General features: G+C 47.5%; 1 protein-coding gene across 1 annotated transcript in view; it reads left to right on the top strand.

Annotated features, from left to right (window-relative positions):
- Positions 1-24351, top strand: part of LOC143277934 (uncharacterized) — a 57581-nt gene extending 33230 nt beyond the window's left edge. The window contains exons 10-26 of the mRNA XM_076582911.1: positions 1246-1395; positions 1917-2202; positions 3842-4006; positions 5118-5400; positions 6906-7023; positions 9218-9400; positions 9643-9679; positions 11731-11985; positions 12612-12656; positions 14612-14787; positions 16458-16662; positions 18280-18399; positions 18804-18958; positions 19916-20023; positions 20524-20635; positions 23469-23562; positions 24152-24351. Of these exons, the coding sequence (XP_076439026.1) occupies positions 1246-1395; positions 1917-2202; positions 3842-4006; positions 5118-5400; positions 6906-7023; positions 9218-9400; positions 9643-9679; positions 11731-11985; positions 12612-12656; positions 14612-14787; positions 16458-16662; positions 18280-18399; positions 18804-18958; positions 19916-20023; positions 20524-20635; positions 23469-23562; positions 24152-24302 (2643 nt within the window). The 3' untranslated portion in view covers positions 24303-24351. The remainder of the gene's footprint in view (positions 1-1245; positions 1396-1916; positions 2203-3841; positions 4007-5117; positions 5401-6905; positions 7024-9217; positions 9401-9642; positions 9680-11730; positions 11986-12611; positions 12657-14611; positions 14788-16457; positions 16663-18279; positions 18400-18803; positions 18959-19915; positions 20024-20523; positions 20636-23468; positions 23563-24151) is intronic.
- The last annotated feature ends 2661 nt before the right edge of the window (positions 24352-27012 follow it).

Raw genomic sequence — 27012 nt, forward strand, 5'->3', positions numbered from 1 at the left:
AGTCAGCACTAGAGAGGAACCATCATGACCCTTCGCTTTGGAGACGGCCTGGGGCGGTATTCAAGAGACCTTCATGCATCAGGTAAATGTGTGCCTGCGGGTAATCTGCCTGAAGCCGAGGGTTAGCAATATCTGGTATTCAGGAACACAATAGCCTACCCGCGGGACTACAAACCCGAAGGCAATTTACCATTACTACCTGCTGAGGGTGACTGCCCATGAAGCAGAGGTAAATATGTGGGATCGTTTTACTCAGGTTAAATTGGCATGCTTTGCGGATTGCACGTGTTTTTCTAACTCTCTCGACAATGCTCTGAACTGTGGTGTGGTGAGAAGTAAAACTGAGAGCATGCGCAGAAGGGAATCACCTGGATTTTTAATAAGAGATGATGGATTAGCTGCCTGAGTGCACCGCACGTGTCTTGAATACGAATGTAATTTAACCTTCACGTTAAACGGTACCTGCATGTCCCTACCATGGCAAAGGTAACTTACCTGAAGGCAAAATGAATTTTGTCTTGAATACCGCCCTTGACCGGCAGTGAGCATAACTCGCCATGACTACATGAAACGTCGACAATGCACGGAAATCAGCGCCAAGATCAAGTTCATGGCAAGCCATGATACAATCGTCACTGGGTGATATCACTGTCCATGGTCTGAAGCTAGGGGCTGTTCAACAGTTCGCCTGCCTGGGACCTATCATGAGCAATGAAGAATCCAAGCCAGAAATCCTCTGGAGGGTTGCAAAGACAACATCAGCTCTGTTTCAGGACTGGAACGTACTGTTGTAGTGGCACATTCCATTTTCCTGCATGGATGCAAGACAAGGACCCTCACCGCAGATTAATTAAGAAAGAAGAATCAGTGCCATGGAGACGAGACGTTTCTTGCAAAACTCTTAACATCAGATACACCGATCGTATCACCAATTCTACAAGTGCACAAAACTATCAAACAGCACGCTGGACCATATAAAGACCTGCTGACATCAGTCAAGAAATGAAAGCTACACTGGTATGGCTACTTAACAAGATCTAATGGCTTTGCTGAAACAATCCTCAGAGGAATTGATTAGGGAGGGTGACAGAAAAGACAGAAAAAAATCAATGGACTGACAACATTGCAGAATAGACGGGAAAATCATCTGCAGAGACACAAACATGTTTTTAGTGTGTGTGTGTGTGTGATGGAGGGTGTGAGGTGTAAATCAAACCGATGTGTTTTATTATTGCCGATGTGCAGACCAATCCCATCACAATCACGTGGAACGGGTGGCAGGACGATGACTCCCAGATGAACCGCTACGCCTGGGAGGTGTTCAGCATGACCAAGGTCAATCAGGGACTGGAGATACACCCCTCCCGGGTCCTGGACCCTCTTATCAACCAGGAGGTGAGGGATGGTGGGCTTCGTGATGGTGGTGGTGGTGGTGGTGGTGGTGGTGATGATGATGGTGGTTGGTGATGATGATGATAGTAGTAATGGGTTGATGATAGTGGCGATGAAGTTGATGGTGGTGGGTAATGATGATGGTTGTTATGATGGTGGTGGTGGTGATTGTTGTCATGATGATGGCAATGGTAATGATGATTCGGTTGATGGTGGTGACGTTGGCCCCAGTGACTCCATGGTAACGTTGACCTCAGTGACTATCCCCATGGTAACGTTGACCTCAGTGACTATCCCCATGGTAACGTTGCAGGTAATGGCAGCAAACTACACACCCGGTGACTATCCCCATGGTAACATTGCAGGTGATGGCAGCAAACTACACACCTCAGTGACCATCTCCATGGTAACGTTGCAGGTGATGGCAGCAAGCTACACACCTCAGTGACCATCTCCATGGTAACGTTGCAGGTGATGGCAGCAAACTACACACCTCAGTGACTATCTCCATGGTAACGTTGCAGGTGATGGCAGCAAACTATACGCCCCAGACGTACCGACTGCCGGCACCAGGGATGTACTCTGTCATCCTGGAAGCAGGTGATCTGGCCAACAACACCATCTACGTACGCCGATTGGTCCTCTACGACCCTGACCCCCGTGTGACCACTGACCCCGACCATGACCTCTTCGTGTCCACGGCCAGTGAGGCCGCCGGCTATAAATACCAGAGTGACTTCAATGGTGGTATCATTGTCACGTGGGACCGACACTTCCGCAACGCCTTCCACGAGGAGAACAATCTGTTAGGTGCTGATTGGTTGATTTTTGGCTTTATTGTTTACGTTTTTTTTCTTTCAAACGCTTGTTCATTTCTCACCCATTTGATTCCCAGTTTGCTTGTTCATTCGTGTTATAAAATCGCATTTTTCTTTGTCAGATGGGACACTGTAGATTAACACTATACTTTACGTATTTCAAATCTTTTCTTTTTTTTTTTTTCTTTCTCCTGTTTCACACATGGTTTCTCAGGAGTTTGCTCACATTTCTCGACCAACACTGCATATGTCATCCTCTCAGACCGGTTGATGCTAGGAATGTATTGTGAAAAGAAGCATAGAGGACAGCCTTATCACATAGCCCAAAACCTAAGCATAGAGGACAGCCTTATCACATAGCCCAAAACCTAAGCATAGAGGACAGCCTTTTCACATAGCCCAAAACCTAAGCATAGAGGACAGCCTTATCACATAGCCCAAAACCTAAGCATAGAGGACAGCCTTATCACACAGCCCAAAACCTAAGCATAGAGGACAGCCTTATCACACAGCCCAAAACCTAAGCATAGAGGACAGCCTTATCACATAGCCCAAAACCTAAGCATAGAGGACAGCCTTATCACATAGCCCAAAACCTAAGCATAGAGGACAGCCTTATCACACAGCCCAAAACCTAAGCATAGAGGACAGCCTTATCACATAGCCCAAAACCTAAGCATAGAGGACAGCCTTATCACATAGCCCAAAACCTAAGCATAGAGGACAGCCTTATCACACAGCCCAAAACCCAATTGACCTCTATAGCAGCAGTGCCAGCAGCATCCTCATTCTCACTCATCACCAGCTACGGAAACATTATCTCAGATTCTGTCACTCTACTTTCACTGCCCTCGTGACGACCTCGGCTGAATTTCTCTTCCATTTCCAGGAATGTGTGGTGTTCCTGTCAAAGTCTTTCGTGTCCACTGGTTCAAAAGTGGCTGCCTTTCTCAATTCGTGTCTCCAGTTTTGATATCTCCACCACTCTCATGCATGTGGTGAGATCACGTCAGAGTCTTCAGTATCGGCAGATACATGAGGGACTGTCCTTGGAGGGATGTGGTGGCGGTCTCCACTCCTGTGGAGGTGCACACTCAGTCTGGTTTCTTGACAAGGCGATTGTTGTCGTCAGCTGCTGGCTTTGTAGATCGTGTCCTATAGAATCAAAACAGAAACTACTGACCACGAACGAAGTGACTCAACGGCAGTGCAGGTTCTCCTCTGGTGTGTGTCCTCATGCTACCTGACCGTGATAGCTTCCTGTTGATTACCGGCAGTGGAATTGTGGCAGACTGGCACGAATGTGGCTGTGGGGATTCGGGGTGAACGACTTGGGGGTGGGGGGTGGGGGGGGGAGGCACTGAGAAGGCGCTATAAAACAGTACATGAATTAAAGGTCAGGAAATAAAAAGATCAGTAAAACGGAGGACATGACTGTTGACAGGAGTGACTGTGTTGTGTTGCAGGTAACGTCAGACTGTGGACGTGTCCAGACAACAGGAGTGAGTGTTGCAGGTAACGACAGGTCCAGACAGTAGAAGTGACTGTTGCAGGTAACGACAGGTCCAGACAATAGAAGTGACTGTGTTGCAGGTAACGACAGGTCCAGACAGTAGAAATGACTGTTGCAGGTAGTGTCCGACGTTACCCAGCAGAGCTGAGGGATGGCAACATAACGGTTGGAAACAAGACGGAGGGATTCCCACGATATCGCAAAGACATCCCCCCTCTGTCTGTGAGAGAGGACCACGAAGGGAAAACAACTGTGAACGCCATCCCCAACAAACGAGGCATCGGTCTGTATCCCTTAGATTCTGGAAAATATTGAACCGATTTGACATTTGAATGTCTATCTCTGTATCTGTGTTCGGTCTGTCTTTATTTGTGTAAACATTCTTTTATGTTATGTATATTTCGAATAGTATCCATAGATAGATAGATAGATGGATATATATGTGTGCAAATTAATGTTTTTGTGCATGTGCTCATCCATTGAACTGGGTCTTTGGCCTAATCAGTAAACAATCCAGTGTCAGACCCAGAATCTGGGTGTGCTTCAGTCCCCACAATTTCATGACAAACCTGCAGCGGACACCCTGTTTGTGCAGCAACGTAAACTGATGTGAACGGTCATCACTGGCTTCCGTCGGTTAGGTTTAACTGACGGCAGTGGACCCTTGTTGTCGGCTATGCGTGGACAGCATCGTGCAGGGCTGAGCAGAACAGTCTGTGAATGACGGTTACTGTCGCTCAGGTCTGTGCGCGGTCAACAGCTGTGTTGGGGAGATGATAACATAGCAAGGTACTGAGAGCAAGGAGTAGATTTCCTGGTCCTCTTCATTAATGGGGAGATAATCAGAGAGCAAGGGGCCAAGAGCACGCAATAGGGGTCCCAGCCATGTTCATTAATGGGGAGATAATCAGGCAGTGAGAGCACGGAATAGGTTTGATGGTCCTCTTCATTAATGGGGAGATAATCACACAGTGAGAGCACGGAATAGGTTTGATGGTCCTCTTCATTAATGGGGAGATAATCACACAGTGGGTTTGATGGTCCTCTTCATTAATGGGGAGATAATCACACAGTGAGAGCACGCAATAGGTTTGATGGTCCTCTTCATTAATGGGGAGATAATCACACAGTGAGAGCAGCAATAGGTTTGATGGTCCTCTTCATTAATGGGGAGATAATCACACAGTGAGAACACGGAATAGGTTTGATGGTCCTCTTCATTAATGGGGAGATAATCACACAGTGAGAACACGGAATAGGTTTGATGGTCCTCTTCATTAATGGGGAGATAATCAGGCAGTGAGAGCACGGAATAGGTTTGATGGTACTCTTCATTAATGGGGAGATAATCACAAAGCAAGGGACCTGGGCAAAAGTGGTCGTGCTGCGTGCAGTGAGCTTCGCTCTTCAGCACCACAAGGACAACCAGGGAGGTGTGAACCAGCCCCAGACACCCACAGGCACGTGGACCGACATGGGCCTCAGCACGACCTTCACGGTGCCGGAGCCCCCAAATGACGGAATAACCGTGACCGTGTGGGTCAAGGCCACAGACGTGATGGACAGCGACCTGGTGGAGAGGACCCAGGTGACTTTTGACTCCACCCCGCCCAGTGTGGTGGGCGGCATCCAGTTCCTCATGAACCAGCACGTGCCTGGTGTCGACTTCAGCTCACAGTGAGTGTTGTTGGTGGTGGTGTTGTGTTGTTTTGTTGCCGTTGTTGTTGTTGTGTGTTCCATATGAACCAGCACGTGCCGGGCATCGACTTTAGCTCCAAGTGAGTGTTGTTGTTGGTGGTGGTGGTGTTTTTGGTGGTGGTGGTGGTGTTGATGCTGGTGCTGGTGGTGGTGCTGGTGTTGTGGTTGTTGTTGTTGTGTGTTCCATATGAACCAGCACGTGCCTGGCATTGACTTCAGATCACAGTGATTGTTGTTGGTGGTGGTGTTGGTGCTGGTGGTGCTGGTGCCGGTGCTGGTGTTGTTGTTGTTGTGTGTTCCATATGAACCAGCATGTGCCTGGCATTGACTTCAGATCACAGTGATTGTTGTTTTTGTTGTTGTTGACTCACTTGTGTAAACGAAGTGAGTCAATGTTATAACATGGTATTCAGTTGTGTGTGTGTGTGTGTGTGTGTGTGTGTGTGTGTGTGTGTGTGTGTCTGCATGTATGTATGGTAAACTTTCACACTGCCATTTTCTCTGGAAATACTTTGACAATATCAAATTTGGCTTTAAAATTTGTAGGAAAAAAAATCTTTACAGTCATCCCAACAACAGTTTGTGAGTCTCCAGAATTAAGCCGTGTTTCCGGATCATTAACGATTTATTTCGTCGAGGTTATTTCCGGATTTCGAAAACACCATTTTACCGCTTCCCAGTTGCCGGAACGTAGGCTATGCTTGGTAAGAAGGCATGATCTCGTTTTTCTTGTTCGCAATTAAAAGGAAAGAAATACAAATTCTGGACAGAACACATACAGGTCCACAATGTAAGCACTTTTTTTGGGGTTTTTTGGTTTTTTTGTTTTTGTTTTGTTTTGTTTTGTTTTGTTCGCAATTAAAAGGAAGGAAATACAAATTCTGGACAGATCATATACAGGTCCAGAATGTAAGCACACCTTTTTTATTTTATTTTTTTTATAAGTATACACTTTTATAATTATGAATGTGATTAGTTTGATAATCCTTCTTCTTCTTCTTCGAATGTGATTAGTTTGATAATCTTCATCTTCTTTTTCTACTACTACAACTACTACTACTACTGCTACTGCTGCTGCTGCTGCTGCTACTACTACTGCTACTACTATAAATGTGATCAGTTTGATTATATACCACTATCGCTACTGCTACTACTACTACTACTACTACTACTATAACTACTATAAATGTGATCAGTTTGATAATCCTTCTTCTATGAATGTGATTAGTTTGATAATCTACTACTACTACTACTACTATAAATGCAATTAGTTTGACAATCATTCTTCTTCTTCTTATGCTTCTACTATAAATGTGATTAGTTTGATAATTCTTCTTCTTTTTCTTTCTTTCTTTCTTTCTTTCTTTCTTCATCTTCGTCGTCGTCATCGTCGTCTCTTGTTCTCATTATTGTCAGTGGGAGGGGTTTGGAGTAAAGGGGGCGCCGTTGTTGTTGTCGTTGTTGTGACAGAGTTGGTTGGGCAGGTTCACGGTGACAGCCCGTGACGACGTGTCCGGAATCGCCTACATCCTGTGGACCTTCACGCGGCTCAGCAACAACAGCGTCATCTACCAGGAGAGGGTGGAGGGCGTCAGTGCTCCTGTGAGTGGCTTCCCCTGGCCAGTCTGCCAGCTTTCATACACTCACCAGTATTTTCTCCCCCGCCCCCCCCTCCCCCCCACTGGACCTTGAGTGGTGGTCTGGACGACAGTCATTCAGATGAGACGATAAACCGAGGTCCCATTTTGTGCATGTTAATTAAAACAAACAACACACACACACACACACACACACACACACACACACACACACACACACAAACCACCCTCGGTAACAAAAGGGTTGTCCCTGGCAAATTTCTGTAGAAAATAATCCATTTTCATTGTAAAACAAACACAGTTCTTCCTGGGGATGGTAGCCCGAATTTCATTCACAAAAAAATCCTTGGACACTACACTACAATGAGCAGATTATGAGGCCAGCTGGCCACGTGGTAGGCGTGATTAGGTGTTGGCATCAACCAATGAGCATCGTGCAATGGACAGCACCTGAAACAACTTAACTTGCTCAGTACTCTATACATTGAAAACATATTTTGATACCTTCAGGTTGGTTTGATACACGACACAGATCTGGGAAATATTGTTTCATTTAGTTGTTGTAAAGCTAGACGGGCAGCACCATCGTCACTCCTGAGAGTCCTACATGAGAGCACCGACCTGTTATGTGTCCCGCTGCTAACCGAACATAACCAGTTTGGTCCAGTTTTTACACGTGGTGTTCATTGTTCAATTTCTTTTAGGTAATCGTTTTAGGCCCCGCTTATGGAATATGACAACTATTGTCCCATTGCCAAAGTTCTCTGGTACTGTGCGAATGAAAGATTTCCGTCAAGCGGCTCTCACATCTGTCACTGCAAAATGTATGGAAAGAGTTGTCTGTGGACACTGAAATGTGTAGCTGATCACATGGATCCATTACAGTTTGCGTACAGGGCTGGACGAGGTGTTGATGATGCAACAATTTCTTTAATTGATCTTATCGCACGTCATTTGGGCAAATCTGGAACATCAGGTAGGGTACTTTTTATGGATCTGTCCTCTGCTTTTGATACTATTCAATATCATACCTTAATCAGGAAACTTATAGACCTAAATGGAACAGCTGACCTTATTTTATGGATAAGACAGTTCTTATGCAATCGGCCACAGCGTGTTTGTGTGAATGTCAGTTCTGGCTGACCCATAATGTCTGAAAATATTACTCTGAATACTGGAGTTCCTCAGGGTTGTGTTTTATGATGTCTTATTTCCTTTCTGGGTAATCGTGCTGGAACCATAGTAGACCGAAATGAAGAACTCTCAAGAACTCTCCGGTCGTCCACTGACTGTTACATTCTGAAAATAGCATAAAACCATTTCTAGTCATGTACTCACAGCCCATCAAGGATTTCCTTGCACTCCACATCACTGATTAGTCAGTCACCCTGTGTCAGTTTCAGTTCTTCTGGGAGACAACTAAGAATTTGCTATGTACACTGGTTTTATCCTTTCCCACAACATACTGTGCATACTAATGCAAGCTACAACACTCACTCCCCCAACTAGTTGAACTGAAATAACCAATTTTTGCTTGTCTTAGTGACGCTAAGTGAATGACTGACAGATTCACTGCATAATCCCAATTCGTCCAATTCAACAGATTGATCTGATTTGCTACAATTCAACCCACTTGTCTATACAAATTCTATGACAAGTTCACCTGTTTATGTCACAAATAGATTGGGTAGAGGGAAGGAGGGGGTGGGGGGAGGTATGACTTGAAAGACAGACCACCATACTGCAATGTTCCGACATGCCGACGCTAGCATGTTTCGAACATGCCGACATCTAGTTCAGCACGGGGATTGCGGCAGACATCACATAACCGCACGTGTTTCAACAGCTGGGATCGGTGAAGCGGCGTCGCTGACTAAAGGCGGCCGTCTAGGCAGTGGGGGTGAGGAGGGGGGCGTGGAAGGAGGGAGGGTGGCGTGGTGCCAGCGCGACCTCAAAGACTGGACTTTGGATGGAGCGGTAAGGGAGATAAGGTGGTGTTGGGGGGAAGGGGGGCAGAGTGTGGGTAGTGGGGGGTGACACTGCTGGCACACTATAACAATTAGTATTATTAGTATTGTTATTGTTGTTATAATCATTATCATCGTTGTTGTTGTTATCATCATCATCATCATCGTTATTATTATTATTATTATTATTATTATTGCTGCTTTGAAAACGAAGGGGTGGGTGTTTTGTAGTTCGGCTGTGACTTCACGGAGTGCAGCTGCACCAGGTCCCGGGAATGCTTCAGCCACACCCAGACGTTCTCGGTCAGCAACTGTCGGATGATGGTGGAGAAGGAGAACCTGGCCACTGAGGTCATCAACGTCACTGCTGACATCACCAACATGGCCGGCCTCGTCACTCGCATCAGCATGACGGTGGGTGGTCCTTCAGGGAGGGGGGTGGGGGGTGGGTGAGGAGTTGATGATGGTGGATGTGGTGGTGGTGGTGCCAAAGGGTGGTGTTTGTTCTGTGGTGGTGGTGGGGTGTGTGTGTGTGTGTGTGTTTGAGTGTGTTTGTGTGTGTGTGTATGTGTGTGTGTGTGTGTGGTTCCACTGTCCATTCCAATGTCCAGCAGTGTCCGTCAGTCCTATCTCTCACCGTCACGTGCTGTTTTCAGAAAGACGATCTGACCAAACTGAACGGGACGGAGGCCTGTGAGTATCGTAGATCGTTGTTGTCAGTCTGACGGCAGTAGGCCTGCATGTTATATACTCTGTTTTCTTTCTGATATAACTCACGGTTTGTGCCTTGAAAACAAAGATGAAGGTATCATTCATTATCCCCTTGAATAAAAAAAAAGTAGATGAATAAATAAACACCAAACATTTAACAACTACAACAGCTTTCCTGTCATGACTTCGCAGCGAACCTTCAGCAATATGAGATACTATACTATATACTGAAAATTATAGGAGCAAAAAGCAGAGCCTTCGTGGCTGGCGCGTGATTCCTGCTGAACAACAACAAACGGAAAACTCCAAGGTGGATGGACAGACAGGGACACTATGATTTGAGGCTGGTCAATGTCGTTGCTCACACTCGGAAATGAGTGTTGGTCGAACCGAAAGTTGCATGCTAGAAACGGAACAACCATGTCAAAGCAGCCCACATCAGCATGCATTTGAATGTTTTTACCATCATGTGTATATATGTGATAGACAGTCACGTCCGACTATGACCATCAGAACAGCAGAGGAGGTAACTGCTGTCCCGAAAATCTGGGCGAGAGTTTGATTGTAATGGAGAGTTTCTTGCCCAAGTTACATCCCCACCCTCTCGGTCAAGAGGGTTTTAGGACAGTCAGTGTTAGGATGGTCCCTAAAGGTCAACTAGCCCCCAAGGCTGCAGCACTAAGAGCCTGTGCAGTCTTGCCTCCTAGTTTTAGAGTCATAGTCCTTCACAAAAGACTAAGCTGTAAATGACTTCCTACTGCAATGGAGAAACCATTGATCATACAGCTCTTATTTTGTTGTTGGCCCAGCTGTCAGCTTGTGACGATCTGTGACCATCATGTACATCCCTGTCAAGGCCCCAAACCTTTCCTGTCTTATGATCTGTGACCATCATGTACATCCCTGTCAAGGCCCCAAACCTTTCCTGTCTTATGATCTGTGATCATCATGTACATCCCTATCAAGGCCCCAAACCTTTCCTGTCTTATGATCTGTGACCATCATGTACATCCCTGTCAAGGCCCCAAACCTTTCCTGTCTTATGATCTGTGACCATCATGTACATCCCTGTCAAGGCCCCAAACATTCCCTGTCTTATGACCTGTGACCATCATGTATATCCCTGTCAAGGCCCCAAACCTTTCCTGTCTTATGATCTGTGACCATCATGTACATCCCTGTCAAGGCCCCAAACATTCCCTGTCTTATGATCTGTGACCATCATGTACATCCCCATCAAGGCCCCAAACCTTCCCTGTCTTATGATCTGTGACCATCATGTACATCCCTGTCAAGGCCCCAAACCTTTCCTGTCTTATGATCTGTGACCATCATGTACATCCCTGTCAAGGCCCCAAACCTTTCCTGTCTTAACGTGACTCTCAGACTTCGATGGACAGAAACAGAATCGCAAAAGACACGTCTTCGGGCGTCCTGTACAGTATGGTCACTCCGGACAAGACAAGTCCTTTCCATCAGCAATGTTTGACACATCGGACACGTTTCAAACGTTGCACACATTTCGATCACGATGTCTTCTCTGTGTCGAGTGAGGATGAGCCGAGGTGTGCAAGTTACTACAGTCACCAACTGTAATGTCCAGGCTTGCTGGAACCTTTCTTGACACTATCTACAAACAGAAAAAAAAGAAAGAAAAGAAAAGAATTTAAAAAAGAAATGTTAACTCATTGCTGGAATCCGTGAAAATAAACGATTCGAATTTATCTCTCAAAATGAGAGTGCTTCGAACAGAAGCTGACGTTTCCAATCCCAAATACACCACTTGTTGTTTTTTTTTAACTGTTGAAGCCAGCTAGACAGAATGTAAGATCTGTTGATTTTGATGCTTCTTTGGGGATGTCGAGCAGCGCGTGCGCATGTGTGTTCATGTGTGTGTGCGTGTTCGCGTGCATGCGTGCGTGCGTGCGTGTGTACATGTGCACAGTGCTTGCACGCATACGTAACAGTATGCCCTGTCTTAAGAACCCGACAAAGACTATCTCCATAATTAACCCCCCTCCTCCCCCCTCCAGACTTCCCCCCACAGAACATCACGGTGACGGAAATCACCAAGGACAGCGTGACCTTGACCTGGTCCTACCCGCCATCTTGCTTCCCTCGCACGGCCGTGTGGGTGATCGTCAACGGCGAGAGACGGCCGGTGCACAAGGACGCCACGAAGTTCTCTGTCACGGGGCTGGAGGCTGGCACCAGCTACACCATCTCCATGGTTACCGACTTCACGGGGGACGTGCAGAGTGACAAGGCTTCCGTGCAGTTCTTCACAGGTGAGGGTGGTGGTGGTGAGGGTGGTGATGATGGTTGTGGTGGTGGTAGTAGTGGTGATGATGGTGGTGGTGGTGGTGATGAGGGTGGTGGTGGTGGTAGTAGTGGTAATGATGGTGGTGGTGGTGGTAGTAGTGGTAATGATGGTGGTGGTTAGGGTGATGATGGTGGTGGTAGAAGTGATGGTGGTGGTGGTGAGGGTGGTGGTGGTGGTGGTAGTGATGGTGATGGTGGTGGTAGCAGTAGTGATGGTGATGGTGGTGGTAGTAGTGGTGGTGGTGGTGATGGTGGTGGTGGTAGTAGTGGTGGTGGTGGTGGTAGTAGTGGTGGTGGTGGTGGTAGTAGTGGTGGTGATGGTGGTGGTGGTAGTAGTGGTGGTGGTGGTAGTAGTGGTGGTGATGGTGGTGGTGGTAGTAGTGATGGTGGTGGTGAGGGTGATGGTGGTGAAGGTGAGGGGGGTGGTGATGAGGGGGGTGATGGTGGTGATGATGATGATGATGATAGTGGTGGTGATGATAGTGGTGGTGATGATGGTGGTGGTGATGATGATAGTGGTGGTGATGATAGTGGTGGTGATGGTGATGGTATCTATCTATCTGTCTATCTATCTGTGTGTGTGTCCTTTCAGAGGAGGACCCCTTCCCAGTCGGAGCCATCATTGGCATTGTCATCGGTGAGTGCTGTGTGTCTGATGCACGTTTTTTGTCAGTGAATCAAACAGACACACACACACACAGTGGGGGGGAGAGATGGAGAGGTGGGGGCGGCAGGCAGATAGATCAGTTCAGTTCAGTTACTCAAGGAGGCGTCACTGCGTTCGGACAAATCCATATACGCTGCACCACATCTGCTAAGCACTGAGATGCCTGACCAGCGGCGTGACCCAACGTGCTCAGTTAGGCCTTGAGAATGGCCTCGGGCAGATAGAAAGACAGCAAGAGACAGACTAGCAAAGAGAGATACAGGAGAGAGAGAGAGGTAGGGGTGGGGGGTGTCAGAGAGACAGACAGACAGACAGACAGACAGAAAGATAGTTAATTCACAGCACGTATAATGGCCAAGAACCGACACGTTGGGGAATGGGAGAGGAAGGGGTGGGAAGGGGTTAAAGGGACAGAACATGGATGGAGGACGGAGACCAGAGCATCTCACGGTATTTGAACCGTACATCATCCCACACAGCACACAGCGCGTAACAAACAAACAACACACACACACACACACACACACACAGACAGACACACACACACACACACACACACACACACACACACAGAGAGACAGACAGACACACACACACACACACATACACAAATGAATAAACCAGCCAGTGTGCAAACAAACAAAGCAGAAACCACCTGCCAAGAGCCAGAGTCCCCCACAATACCAGAGACATGCAGGCGGCAGCAGGAAAGGTCAGAACTTCGGGAAACAGGCAGCGCTGACACCCACTTTCACTGTCTGACTGGCTGGTCTGGGTGCAAGTCTTTCGGATAGACGATATACCAAGATTCTTTCTGCAGCATACACTGAAACAATACAATACAATGCAATACAGTACAGTACAGTACTATACAATGCAACGAATACAATACATTACAGTACAATAGAATATAATGCAATGCAATACAGTACAGTACAGTGCAATGCAATGAATACTATACAATACAGACGTGAGTAGGTTAGAAAGGATAAAAAATTATTAAAAAAAAAAAAAGACGAACAGTCCACTTTGTTTATATGTCCAACACTGAACTTTGACACGAGAGTGATCTGTACCGAAATATCTGCTGAGCTGGTGACATGTTCTGGTATGTTGTCTGAGAGCAGGCACTGCCCAACACTATCAAAGGGACCTAAGTGCGTGCAGAGACTTCTGTCGTGAGTGGTCACGTGACTTAACTGTGTGCACAGACTTCTCTCGTGAGTGGTCACGTGACTTAACTGTGTGCAGAGACTTCTCTCGTGAGTGGTCACGTGACTTAACTGCGTGCAGAGACTTCTCTCGTGAGTGGTCACGTGACTTACCTGCATGCAGAGACTTCTGTCGTGAGTGGTCACGTGACTTAACTGTGTGCAGAGACTTCTCTCGTGAGTGGTCACGTGACTTAACTGTGTGCAGAGACTTCTCTCGTGAGTGGTCACGTGACTTAACTGCGTGCAGAGACTTCTGTCGTGAGTGGTCACGTGACTTAACTGCATGCAGAGACTTGTGTCGTGAGTGGTCACGTGACTTAACTGCGTGCAGAGACTTCTGTCGTGAGTGGTCACGTGACTTAACTGTGTGCAGAGACTTGTGTCGTGAGTGGTCACGTGACTTAACTGCGTGCAGAGACTTGTGTCCTGAGTTGTCACGTGACTTACCTGCATGCAGAGACTTGTGTCGTGAGTGGTCACGTGACTTAACTGTGTGCAGAGACTTCTGTCATGAGTGGCCTCTTGGCGACACGGTACTGATGATTGTCTGGGGGCTGGGCTGTCACAGGATGAGTGAGGGTGTGGCTGTGTATGGGGGCACTGAAACAACAGGGAAGAGGGTACACAGTGTGTGTGTGTGTGTGTGGAGGGTGGTGCTGGTGTCTGTCTGTCCACGTGCTGACCACGTGCTCCTCTGTCTGTCCTGTCCAGCCTTCCTCATCATCGCCCTGATCGTCATCATCATCGTCATCTTCGTGCTGTGGCGACGAGGCAAGGTGTTTCAGAAGGAGGGCACGCCAGTCAACCGACAGCTGCACCGGATGTCACGTGCTATTGACAACGTGCGGAAAACAGTTCGTGGCCACAGATCTGATGCTGCTTTTCAGGTCAGTGTGTGTGTGTGCGTGTGTGTGTGTGTGTGTGTGTGAGTTTTCGACAAGGATAAAGGCTATGGCCAGTCAATCATTTAAATCCTCTCCATTTCTCTGTCCCCCCACCACCATTCCCCACTCCACCCACCCACCCCTCTCTCTACCAACCTGCCCTCACTACTGCGTTGTGGTGGTTACAGAATAATCCGAGATGAACACACAGCTTGGTAGATACTGGCAAATTGTCCAGTTGTAAGTGACTGTTGTGCAACGAAAGGGCAAATGGCGCAAGGCACACTGAATGTAACAACAAGAGAGGCAGAGCCTTCAAGACTCACTTGTGATACACTTTTTAAAAAAATCCAAGCTTTTTATGTATTGAGTATAATGCATTTACTGTTATATTTATATTTTTTATATTCTCTAAACTTGGCACTTTGATCTGATCGACTCAACAAAAGATCTGTCATTATTTTCATTTTTTGTTCAAACAGGAACTTCTTTTGCTAAGCATGAAAGTTTTGTTTATTGCAAACGTTTTGCTGCAGGCAGTAAAACAAGGGAAATTACTCTGCTGGGGGACTTAGTTTGCTTTAAACTGATCTTTCTCATCTTAAACATTACATTTTGAAATTATACTCAATAAATAAAAAGCTTGGATGTTTTTTAAAAAGTGCATCATAAGTGAGTCTTGAAGGCCTTGCCTCTCTTGTTTCAAAATGTAATGTTTAAGATGAGAAAGATCAGTTTAAAGCAAATTAACTCCCCCTAGCATTACAGAGTAATTTCCCTTTTTTACTATCTGCACCAAAACGTTTGCAAAATAAATAAAACTTCCATGCTTAGCAAAAGAAGTTCCTGTTTGAACAAAAAATGATAATAATGACTGCTCTAGCTGTTGGGTCAGAATATCAGATCAAAGTGCCAAGTTTAGAGAATACAAAAAATATAAATATAACAGTAAACGCAGTTTGCATATAATTAGGCTTCATTCTTTATTTTTTTGTGCCCATCCCAGAGGCGCAATATTGTTTTAAACAAGATGACTGGAAAGAACTGAATTGTTCCTATTTTTATGCCAAATTTGGTGTCAACTGACAAAGTAGTTGCAGAGAAAATGTCAATGTTAAAGTTTACCACGGACACACGGACACACAGACACACACACACACACACACACACACACAGACAACCGAACACCGGGTTAAAACATATAATCAGGAAAACCATGAGACGAACACACCATTAGCAACTCAAAACTACATGCATTTCTTAAGAAACTACTTTTTTAACCGCTACTGACGTCAAGTGACTGGAGACCCAAACATTAAATGTCTCAGTTCATCCTTCTCTCTTATCATCCACATCTCTGTCTGTGTGTCTGTGACTGTGTGTGTGTGTCTCTCTCTCTCTCTCTCACTCTCTCTTTCTCTGCTCTCTCCCTCTCTCTCCCCCCTCTCTCTCCCTCTCTCCCGCCCCTCTCCCTCTCTCTCCCCCTCTCTTTCTCTCCCCCCGTCTCTCTCTCCCTCTCTCCCGCCCCTCTCCCTCTCTCTCCCCCCCTCTCTCTCTCCCTCTCTCTCCCCCCTCTCTCTCCCTCTCCCTCTCTCCTCTTACTCTCTCCCCCCCCCTCTCTCTCCCCCCACCCTCTCTCCCTCCCTCACCCTGATCACTGTCTGTGAGGACAGAACCCCGCGTACCGTGCTGACGGAGACCAGGAGGACATCTACCTGTACGCACCCAGCACGTTCAGCCAGCCCCATCCCTGGCACCTGCAGCCCAGCGCCATCACTCTGTTGGACCACGTGGGGGAGGGCCGCTTCGCTACCATCTACAAGGCCACCTGGACCCACAACAACAAACAGGACACTGTCGCCGCCAAGATGCTCAAATGTAAGAGGGGTGGGGGGTGGGGGTGGGGGGCTTTGGGGAAGATGTGTGTGTGTGTGTGCGTGTGGAGCGCGGAGAGAGAGGGGAGAGGGTGTGGGTGGGAGTGGGCAAGTGGCCAGGAGAGAGGGATGGGAGAGGGGTAGGGGTGGAGCTCTCATTCCCCGATGAAGGTGGTAAGAAGAAAGAGAAGAAACTCTTTCGGGAGGGTGATGGTGGCCATGGTGATGGTGACTGTGGTGAATGTGAGAGCACTGATGGTGACTGTGGTGATGGTGACTGGTGATATCGATGGTGACGGTGGTGATGGCGACTGTGGTGACTGGTGATATCGATGGTGGCGGTGGTGACGGTGACTGTGGTGATAATGTCTGTGCTGATAATGTCTGTGCTGATGGTGACTGTGGTGATAATGTCTGTGCTGACGGTGACTGTGGTGATAATGACTGTGGTGATAATGACTGTGGTGATGGTGTGGTGATAATGTCTGTGGTGATAATGACTGTGGTGATGGTGTGGTGATAATGACTGTGGTGATAATGACTGTGGTGATGGTGTGGTGATAATGACTGTGGTGATAATGTCTGTAGGGATAATGACTGTGGGGATAATGTCTGTGGGGATAATGACTGTGGTGATAATGACTGTGGGGATAATGACTGTGGTGATGGTGTGGTGATAATGTCTGTGGTGATAATGACTGTGGGGATAATGTCTGTGGTGATAATGTCTGTGGTGATAATGACTGTGGTGATAATGTCTGTGGTGATAATGACTGTGGTGATGGTGTGGTGATAATGTCTGTGGTGATAATGTCTGTGGTGATAATGACTGTGGTGATGGTGTGGTGATAATGACTGTGGTGATGGTGTGGTGATAATGACTGTGGTGATAATGACTGTGGTGATGGTGTGGTAATAATGTCTGTGGTGATAATGACTGTGGTGATGGTGTGGTGATAATGACTGTGGTGATGGTGTGGTAATAATGTCTGTGGTGATAATGACTGTGGTGATGGTGTGGTGATAATGACTGTGGTGATGGTGTGGTGATAATGACTGTGGTGATAATGACTGTGGTGATAATGACTGTGGTGATGGTGTGGTGATAATGACTGTGGTGATGGTGTGGTGATAATGACTGTGGTGATGGTGTGGTAATAATGACTGTGGTGATAATGTCTGTGGTGATGGTGACTGTGGTGATAATGTCTGTGGTGATGGTGACTGTGGTGATAATGTCTGTTGTGATAATGACTGTGGTGATAATGTCTGTGGTGATGGTGACTGTGGTGATAATGTCTGTTGTGATGGTGACTGTGGTGATAATGTCTGTTGTGATAATGACTGTGGTGATAATGTCTGTGGTGATGGTGACTGTGGTGATAATGTCTGTGGTGATAATGACTGTGGTGATAATGTCTGTGGTGATAATGACTGTGATGGTGTGGTGATAATGACTGTGGTGACGGTGTCTGTGGTGATAATGTCTGTGGTGATAATGACTGTGGTGATGGTGACTGATGATAATGTCTGTGGTGATGGTGACTGATGACAATGTCTGTGGTGATGGTGACTGTGGTGATGGTGACTGTGGTGATAATGTCTGTGGTGATGGTGACAGCGGGGTTCACGCAGGAGGACGTGGAGAAGATGAGGGCCAAGATCGACTTCATGGTGACCAAGCTGGACAAACACCCCAACGTCATCCAGTTCCTGGGGGCTGTCCTCAGCAACGACGACTGTGAGTGACTTCTTCTTCTTCTTCTTCTTCTCTGTCTTTGTCTTCTTCTTCATCTTCTGTTCTGTCTTCTTCTTCTTGTTTACCGTTTCTGCTTGTTCAGTCTGTGAAGGGGGAGGTTGCTGACCGTGCACTGTTTCTGTCCGGGGGTCAGTTTGTGAAGGGGGATGGTGTTCACCGTGCACCGTTTCTGTTTGGGGGACAGTATATGAAGGGGGAGGGTGTTCACCGTGCACTGTGAATGTCCGGGGGTCAGTCTGAAAAGGGATGTGTATGTTCCAGGGGGTTCGGTTCTGGTGATGGAGTACTGTTTCTGTCTGGGGGTCAGTGTGTGAAGGGGGAGGGTGTTGACCATGCACTGTTTCTGTCTGGGGGTCAGTGTGTGAAGGGGGAGGTGTGTTTTGCAGGGGGCCCGGTGCTGGTGATGGAGTACTGTGAGATGGGTCAGATGGACAGGTGGCTGGTGCAGAACAGGGGAACCATGTCGGAGCAGGTGATGGAGAACCTCCTCCGCTTTGGCCATGGCGTCGCCAGAGGCATGGAGTACATCGCTTCCAAGGGGGTACTGACACTGCACAGAGGAAACACAATGAAACAACAAAAAACAAACAAAACGAAAAAATACAGCAACGGGAGGTGCTGATGTGTTTGCACTGGACACTTTGATACGACATAACATCAACTGCGCTGCGGTGCACTGCACTACACTACTCTACACTGTACTGCATTGCACCACACTACACTACACTACACTACACTACACTGAACTACACTGAACTGTACTGTACTACACTGTACACTGTACACGCTGGACCTTTGCGTTAAATTTCCAGAGTTCCTGACTATACTAAACAGTAGTGCAGTGCTCTTCACTACACTACACTACAGATTGGAAGCCTTTGCATTAGAATGCCCTTGTGCACTGATCACCCACATGCCCATAATGACAGAACGGCCATGTCACATGCCCATAATGACAGAACGGCCATGTCACACATCACCCACATGCCCATAATGACAGAACGGACATGTCACACATCACCCACATGCCCATAATGACAGGACGGACATGTCACACATCACCCACATGCCCATAATACAGAACGGACATGTCACACACCACCCACATGCCCATAATGACAGGACGGACATCACCCACATGCCCATAATGACAGAACGGACATGTCACAGATCACCCACATGCCCATAATGACAGGACGGACATGTCACACATCACCCACATGCCCATAATGACAGGACGGACATGTCACACACCACCCACATGCCCATAATGACAGGACGGACATGTCACACATCACCCACATGCCCATAATGACAGGACGGACATGTCACAGATCACCCACATGCCCATAATGACAGGACGGACATGTCACAGATCACCCACATGCCCATAATGACAGGACGGACATGTCACACATCACCCACATGCCCATAATGACAGGACGGACATGTCACACATCACCCACATGCCCATAATGACAGGACGGACATGTCACAGATCACCCACAAGCGGCTGGCTGCCCGGAACGTCCTTCTGAGCTTCCTGCTGGAACCCAAGGTGGCTGGCTTCGGACCTCAACAGAAAGAAGGGGAGGAGGAGAAAGCGGTATGTGTGTGTGTGTGTGTGTGTGTGTTGTGTGTGTGTGTGCTTTCATTTCGTTCTTTTGTTTAACGTCTGTCCACAATTGAGTTTTGACGAAAATCCCTCCCCTGCCCCATCCCACCCCTGCCTCATGATATCGCTGTGTTCCCTGCCCCTCTCTCCCCAACTTGCATAGAAAAAAAATGAAAGAAATTTTGAACAAAATAAAACAAACTTATTAGTCAACCAGTAACATTTGACCAACAGAGAGCTCGTGGGACTCCTGATTTAACTCTGAACTATTTGAAACTTGAGTTGATTGTTATTTTATAGTTGATTGTGTGTGTATGCGTGTGGATGCGCATGTTTATGTTATTCTCTTCCTTTTTTTCCTCTTTAGTGTCTTATCAATTTGTTTATTTTCGGTAAATAATCAGTAATTTCTTTTAATGAGATAATAAAGTTCTTACCTTATCTTATCTTAAGAGTTACTCACTCACACACTAAATCACTGACATGCGCAGACACGAGTTCCGGCCAAGTGGTCGGCACCGGAAGTCCTGCAAGAGAGACCTTCCACGGAGAAGAGTGACGTGTGGTCTTATGGGATTGTTCTGTGGGAGATCTTCAGCATGGGTAAGATCTGCAGCCTTCTGCCTTTTGTTGTAGTGTTGTAATTGACCATCAGCATAGGTAAGATCATCAAGAGAAAGGTGTTCAGCATAGGTAAGATCATCAAGAGAAAGGTGTTCAGCATAGGTAAGATCATCAAGAGAAAGGTGTTCAGCATAGGTAAGATCATCAAGGGAAAGGTGTTCAGCATAGGTAAGATCATCAAGGGAAAGGTGTTCAGCATAGGTAAGATCATCAAGAGAAAGGTGTTCAGCATAGGTAAGATCATCAAGAGAAAGGTGTTCAGCATAGGTAAGATCATAAGAGAAAGGTGTTCAACATAGGTAAGATCATCAAGAGAAAGGTATTCAGCATAGCTAAGATCATCAAGAGAAAGGTGTTCAGCATAGGTAAGATCATCAAGAGAAAGGTATTCAGCATAGCTAAGATCATCAAGAGAAAGGTGTTCAGCATAGGTAAGATCATCAAGAGAAAGGTATTCAGCATAGCTAAGATCATCAAGGGAAAGGTATTCAGCATAGCTAAGATCATCAAGGGAAAGGTGTTCAGCATAGGTAAGATCATCAAGGGAAAGGTGTTCAGCATAGGTAAGATCATCAAGAGAAAGGTGTTCAGCATAGCTAAGATCATCAAGGGAAAGGTATTCAGCATAGCTAAGATCATCAAGGGAAAGGTGTTCAGCATAGGTAAGATCATCAAGGGAAAGGTGTTCAGCATAGGTAAGATCATCAAGGGAAAGGTGTTCAGCATAGGTAAGATCATCAAGGGAAAGGTGTTCAGCATAGCTAAGATCATCATGGGAAAGGTGTTCAGCATAGATAAGATCATCAAGGGAAAGGTGTTCAGCATAGGTAAGATCATCAAGAGAAAGGTATTCAGCATAGCTAAGATCATCAAGAGAAAGGTGTTCAGCATAGCTAAGATCATCAAGAGAAAGGTGTTCAGCACAGGTAAGATCATCAAGGGAAAGGTGTTCAGCATAGGTAAGATCATCAAGGGAAAGGTGTTCAGCATAGGTAAGATCATCAAGGGAAAGGTGTTCAGCATAGGTAAGATCATCAAGGGAAAGGTGTTCAGCATAGGTAAGATCATCAAGGGAAAGGTGTTCAGCATAGATAAGATCTGCAGCCTTCCTTCTGCACTTGTCAGATTCAGTCACCTGAGAGGAAACGACTTTCACTCTGTTTAAAAGTAGGTCATTATCAGTCACATTGTGGAAGCGATTCTCTTAGTGTTCATTTGTCTAGTTTTGTTTTATTGTTGACCAAATGTAGTGACCTGATCGGGATATCATAATAATAATAATATAATGATAAGAAGAAGAAGAATGACCATTTATATCGTGCGTTTCTCCAGAAATACTGCTCAAAGCGTTTTTCATTTCGTTCCTCACTCCCCGCCTCCCCTAACAAATACCCCCCACCCCACCCCCCACTCCCCCAAACCCTCCATCCCCCAAAACACACAGAAGCACGTGCCAGAATACACTCACCCAACTGAACATTGGAAACCACCCACCCTCCCATGACGCCCTCCTGAAAACACGTCCCCGCCACACGGGCACCTGCAACAGTGAGCATCCCGCCACACGGGCACCTACAACAGTAAGCACCCCGCCACACGGGCACCTGCAACAGTAAGCACCCCGCCACACGGGCATCTGCAACAGTAAGCACCCCGCCACACGGGCACCTGCAACAGTAAGCACCCCGCCACACGGGCACCTACACCTACAACAGTAAGCACCCCGCCACACGGGCACCTGCAACAGTAAGCACCCCGCCACACGGGCACCTACAACAGTAAGCACCCCGCCACACGGGCACCTGCAACAGTAAGCACCCCGCCACACGGGCACCTACAACAGTAAGCACCCCGCCACACGGGCACCTGCAACAGTAAGCACCCCGCCACACGGGCACCTACACCTACAACAGTAAGCACCCCACCACACGGGCACCTACAACAGTAAGCACCCCGCCACACGGGCACCTGCAACAGTAAGCACCCCGCCACACGGGCACCTGCAACAGTAAGCACCCCGCCACACGGGCACCTACACCTACAACAGTAAGCACCCCGCCACACGGGCACCTACAACAGTAAGCACCCCGCCACACGGGCACCTGCAACAGTAAGCACCCCGCCACACGGGCACCTACACCTGCAACAGTAAGCACCCCGCCACACGGGCACCTGCAACAGTAAGCACCCCGCCACACGGGCACCTACAACAGTAAGCACCCCGCCACACGGGCACCTGCAACAGTAAGCACCCCGCCACACGGGCACCTACAACAGTAAGCACCCCGCCACACGGGCACCTGCAACAGTAAGCACCCCGCCACACGGGCACCTACACCTGCAACAGTAAGCACCCCGCCACACGGGCACCTGCAACAGTAAGCACCCCGCCACACGGGCACCTGCAACAGTAAGCACCCCGCCACACGGGCACCTACACCTACAACAGTAAGCACCCCGCCACACGGGCACCTACAACAGTAAGCACCCCGCCACACGGGCATCTGCAACAGTAAGCACCCCGCCACACGGGCATCTGCAACAGTAAGCACCCCGCCACACGGGCATCTGCAACAGTAAGCACCCCGCCACACACATGACAAACGGCTTCCCCACAATGAAGCATGTCCATGTGTCAAGCAGAAGGCTAGTTAGTGGGTTGATATTCTGTTCGAGTGATCACATGATTGACTGGTTGGTTGGTGACATGTACATATATATATATATATCTATATCTATCTCTCTCTCTATATATATATATATATATATCTATATCTATATATATATATTGTGTGTGTGTGTGTGTGGACAGGCCAAGTTCCCTACCCAGGTATCCATGCCGCAGAGATTGGGTCACGTCTCAAGTCTGACTACCGTATGGAGAAACCTGAGTTTGCTGATGACATGTATGTCTGCTGTGTGTGCGTGTGTGTGTGCGTGTGTGTGTGTGTGTCTCTCTCTCTCTCTCTCTCTCTCTCTCTCTCTCTCTGTGCGCGCAGGCGTGCTTAGTAATTGACACATTGCATACACACGCTGCACATACAGACATGAAGAAGAAGAAAAAGAAGAAGAAGACGACGACGACGACGTCATAATGATGACAATCATGTGACGATGATGGTAATGGTAATGATAGCGACGACGCCATAGTGATGATAATGACAATGCTGATGATGGTGATTGTGGTGGTGTGAAGGAAAACGACAATATGGGGATGAAGTTGATGATGACATGGTGATAATGATGACGATAATGATGATGCCATGATGACGACGATAATGATGATGTCATGATGACGATGATGATGACGATAATGATGATGCCATGATGATGATGACGACGATAATGATGATGTCATGATAATGATGATGATGATGCCATGATGATGATGATGATGATGTCATGACGATTATGATGATGTCATGATGTGATGATAATGATGATGATGATGATGTCATGACGATGATGATGTGATGATAATGACGACGATGCCAGGCACTACGGGCTGATGAAGGACTGCTGGCAGTACAAGGAGAGCAAGCGACCCACCTTCAAGACCATCCGTGCCCAGCTGGACAAACTCTTCTCCTCGGGCAACCGTCAGAGCGTCGACTTCTACTACGACACCAACCAGCTGAACGGTTAACCGGTTCACTCCCCTTGCTTTCCCTCCCCCTTCCCCCTCCCCTCCCTCACTACTACGACACCAACCAGCTGAACGGTTAACCGGTTCACTCCCCTTGCTTTCCCTCCCCCTCCCCCTCCCCTCCCTCACTACTACCACACCAACCAGCTGAACGGTTAAACGGTTCTCTCCCCTTGCTTTCCCTCCCCCTCCCCCCTCCCCTCCCTCACTACTACCACACCAACCAGCTGAACGGTTAACCGGTTCACTCCCCTTGCTTTCCCTCCCCCACCCCCCTCCCCTCCCTCACTACTACCACACCAACCAGCTGAACGGTTAACCGGTTCTCTCCCCTTGCTTTCCCTCCCCCTCCCCCTCCCCTCCCTCAGTACTACGACACCAACCAGCTGAACGGTTAACCGGTTCTCTCCCCTTGCTTTCCCTCCCCCACCCCCCTCCCCTCCCTCAGTACTACGACACCAACCAGCTGAACAGTTAAACGGTTCTCTCCCCTTGCTTTCCCTCCCCCACCCCACTCCCCTCCCTCACCACTACCACACCAACCAGCTGAACGGTTAACCGGTTCTCTCCCCTTGCTTTCCCTCCCCCACCCCCTCCCCTCCCTCACTACTACCACACCAACCAGCTGAACGGTTAAACGGTTCTCTCCCCTTGCTTTCCCTCCCCCACCCCCTCCCCTCCCTCACCACTACCACACCAACCAGCTGAACGGTTAAACGGTTCTCTCCCCATGCTACTCTCCCCCCTCCCCCATGCCCCACCATACCCCCTATCCTTCCTTACCATCCCCCACCCTCCCCACCCCTCACTACTACTTAAATCCTTCGTTTCTAGGAATGTAGTCGTTTTCAATAGAGTTTTGCCTTTTGATAGAGAAAAGATTTGTTTGGCCTATTGTCAACGAAACAGTATTTGTGAATGTGTATTTGCATGCTTTCTCCAATGGACTTGTATTTTTGTTTTTGGGGCGGGTTTTTTTGTTGTTATTGCTTTTTGGTTTTGATTTTAGTTTTCAACATCCCTCTTTTTGTTTGTATCCTGTGTGTGTTAAAAGATTCCTGTGTGTAAGGTTTCCGTATCCCCAGGGGGCACATGAAATACACTTCTTGCCTTGCCTTTCCCCCAGACCCTAACCCCCTCCCTCCCATTGTCCACCCCCCCTACCATCTCCCCACCACTACCACACCAACCAGCTGAACGGTTAAACAGTTCACTTACCATCACCCCCACACCCCATCCCCCACCACTACCACACCAACCAGCTGAACGGTTAGTTAACTGCCGTTTCTCTCCCTCGGTCTCCCCCCTCCCTCACCAACGACAGACATGTACCAAACCACCAGGCAGCTGAATGGTGAACCAGTTAACTCCCCCTGCTCTCTGCTCTCCCCACCCCCCTGCCCTCCCCCCACCCCCACCCCCTGTGACCCACTTTTCTCCATCACCATCACCATCACTGGTTCTGTCCAGTTCCTTGGTGCTCAGTCACTTTGACAACTGCAGTTCACTGCTGGCTGGTGTTGCCCTGTGGTCTGATACCACACCTTCACATGATCCTGAACAGTGCCGCAAAGGGTCGTTTTCAGTTGGACCAGAACAGATCATGTTCCCCCTCTCTTGCTTCAACTTCACTGGTTGCCCATCCAGCACAGAATTCAGTATAAAAAAATAACTGCCATATTAGCTTATCGCTAATTTGAAGGTTCTCTACCATTTTACCTATCTTCTGCCCTTCACACTTACTCTCCATTCCATTCTCAGGTGTTCTGGAGAAAAGCTTGATCAAAAGGCTTTTCAGTATCTAGCACATTCCGTTTGGAATTTTCTGCCTCTGGATCTCGGCATTCGCCAACTCTGTCCTCTTTCAAGAGTAACCTGAACCCACCTGTTCAAAATGGCCTGTGGATGTGACGAAACGTAGTTCTTTGTCTCCTCCCACCCTCTGCACTCCCCTTGTGGCCCCCCCCCTCCCCCTCCATTGTAGTATTCCTGTGCTGTGTGCGCTCGTGGGTTGGTGTTTGCTGTGTGTGTGTGTGTGTGTGTGTGTGTGTGTGTGTGTGTTGTGCCTTTTTCCTGCGATTATTCATAAATTATATGCAATTTGTAGTATTGGTGTATAGAGTTTTCTTTATTTTTACACTTGTATGTTCTCGTGTGCCCTTGTGTTTCATAATGCACTATTGTATATGTATTGCTTCACGTGAGGCGCTTAGAGCCCATTCTGTAGGGGAGTTTGCGCCATGTAAGCACAATATATCATGTACCCAGGCAGCTGAATAGTGACCCAGCTCACTACCCCCTCCCTTCCCCCAACCGCCCCCCCCCCCACCACCACCACCCTCTCTTCCCACCCTCCCCCTCCATCACCAAGGACAAACATTTTGATATATATATATATATATGAGAGAGAGAGAGAGAGAGATAGTTCACACGAAGATATATATATATATATATATATATATGAGAGAGAGAGAGAGAGATAGTTCACACTGTCTTCGTGTCCTGGGCTCTGCTCCTTGCAGAAAGCACTGAGGTAAATACCGAGACCGGTAAAATGTGTAAAATATGAAAATATCAACAACATTAGGCATTGCATGTCTTTAAAATTTGTAATTTTGTAATCTCTCTTCTCTCTCTCTCTATATATATATATATATATATATGTGTGTGTGTGTGTGTGTGTAGATAGATATGTTTCATATTGTGGTCT

This window comes from Babylonia areolata, chromosome 35 (genome assembly GCF_041734735.1).
Source record: "Babylonia areolata isolate BAREFJ2019XMU chromosome 35, ASM4173473v1, whole genome shotgun sequence".
Lineage (NCBI taxonomy): Eukaryota > Metazoa > Mollusca > Gastropoda > Neogastropoda > Buccinidae > Babylonia > Babylonia areolata.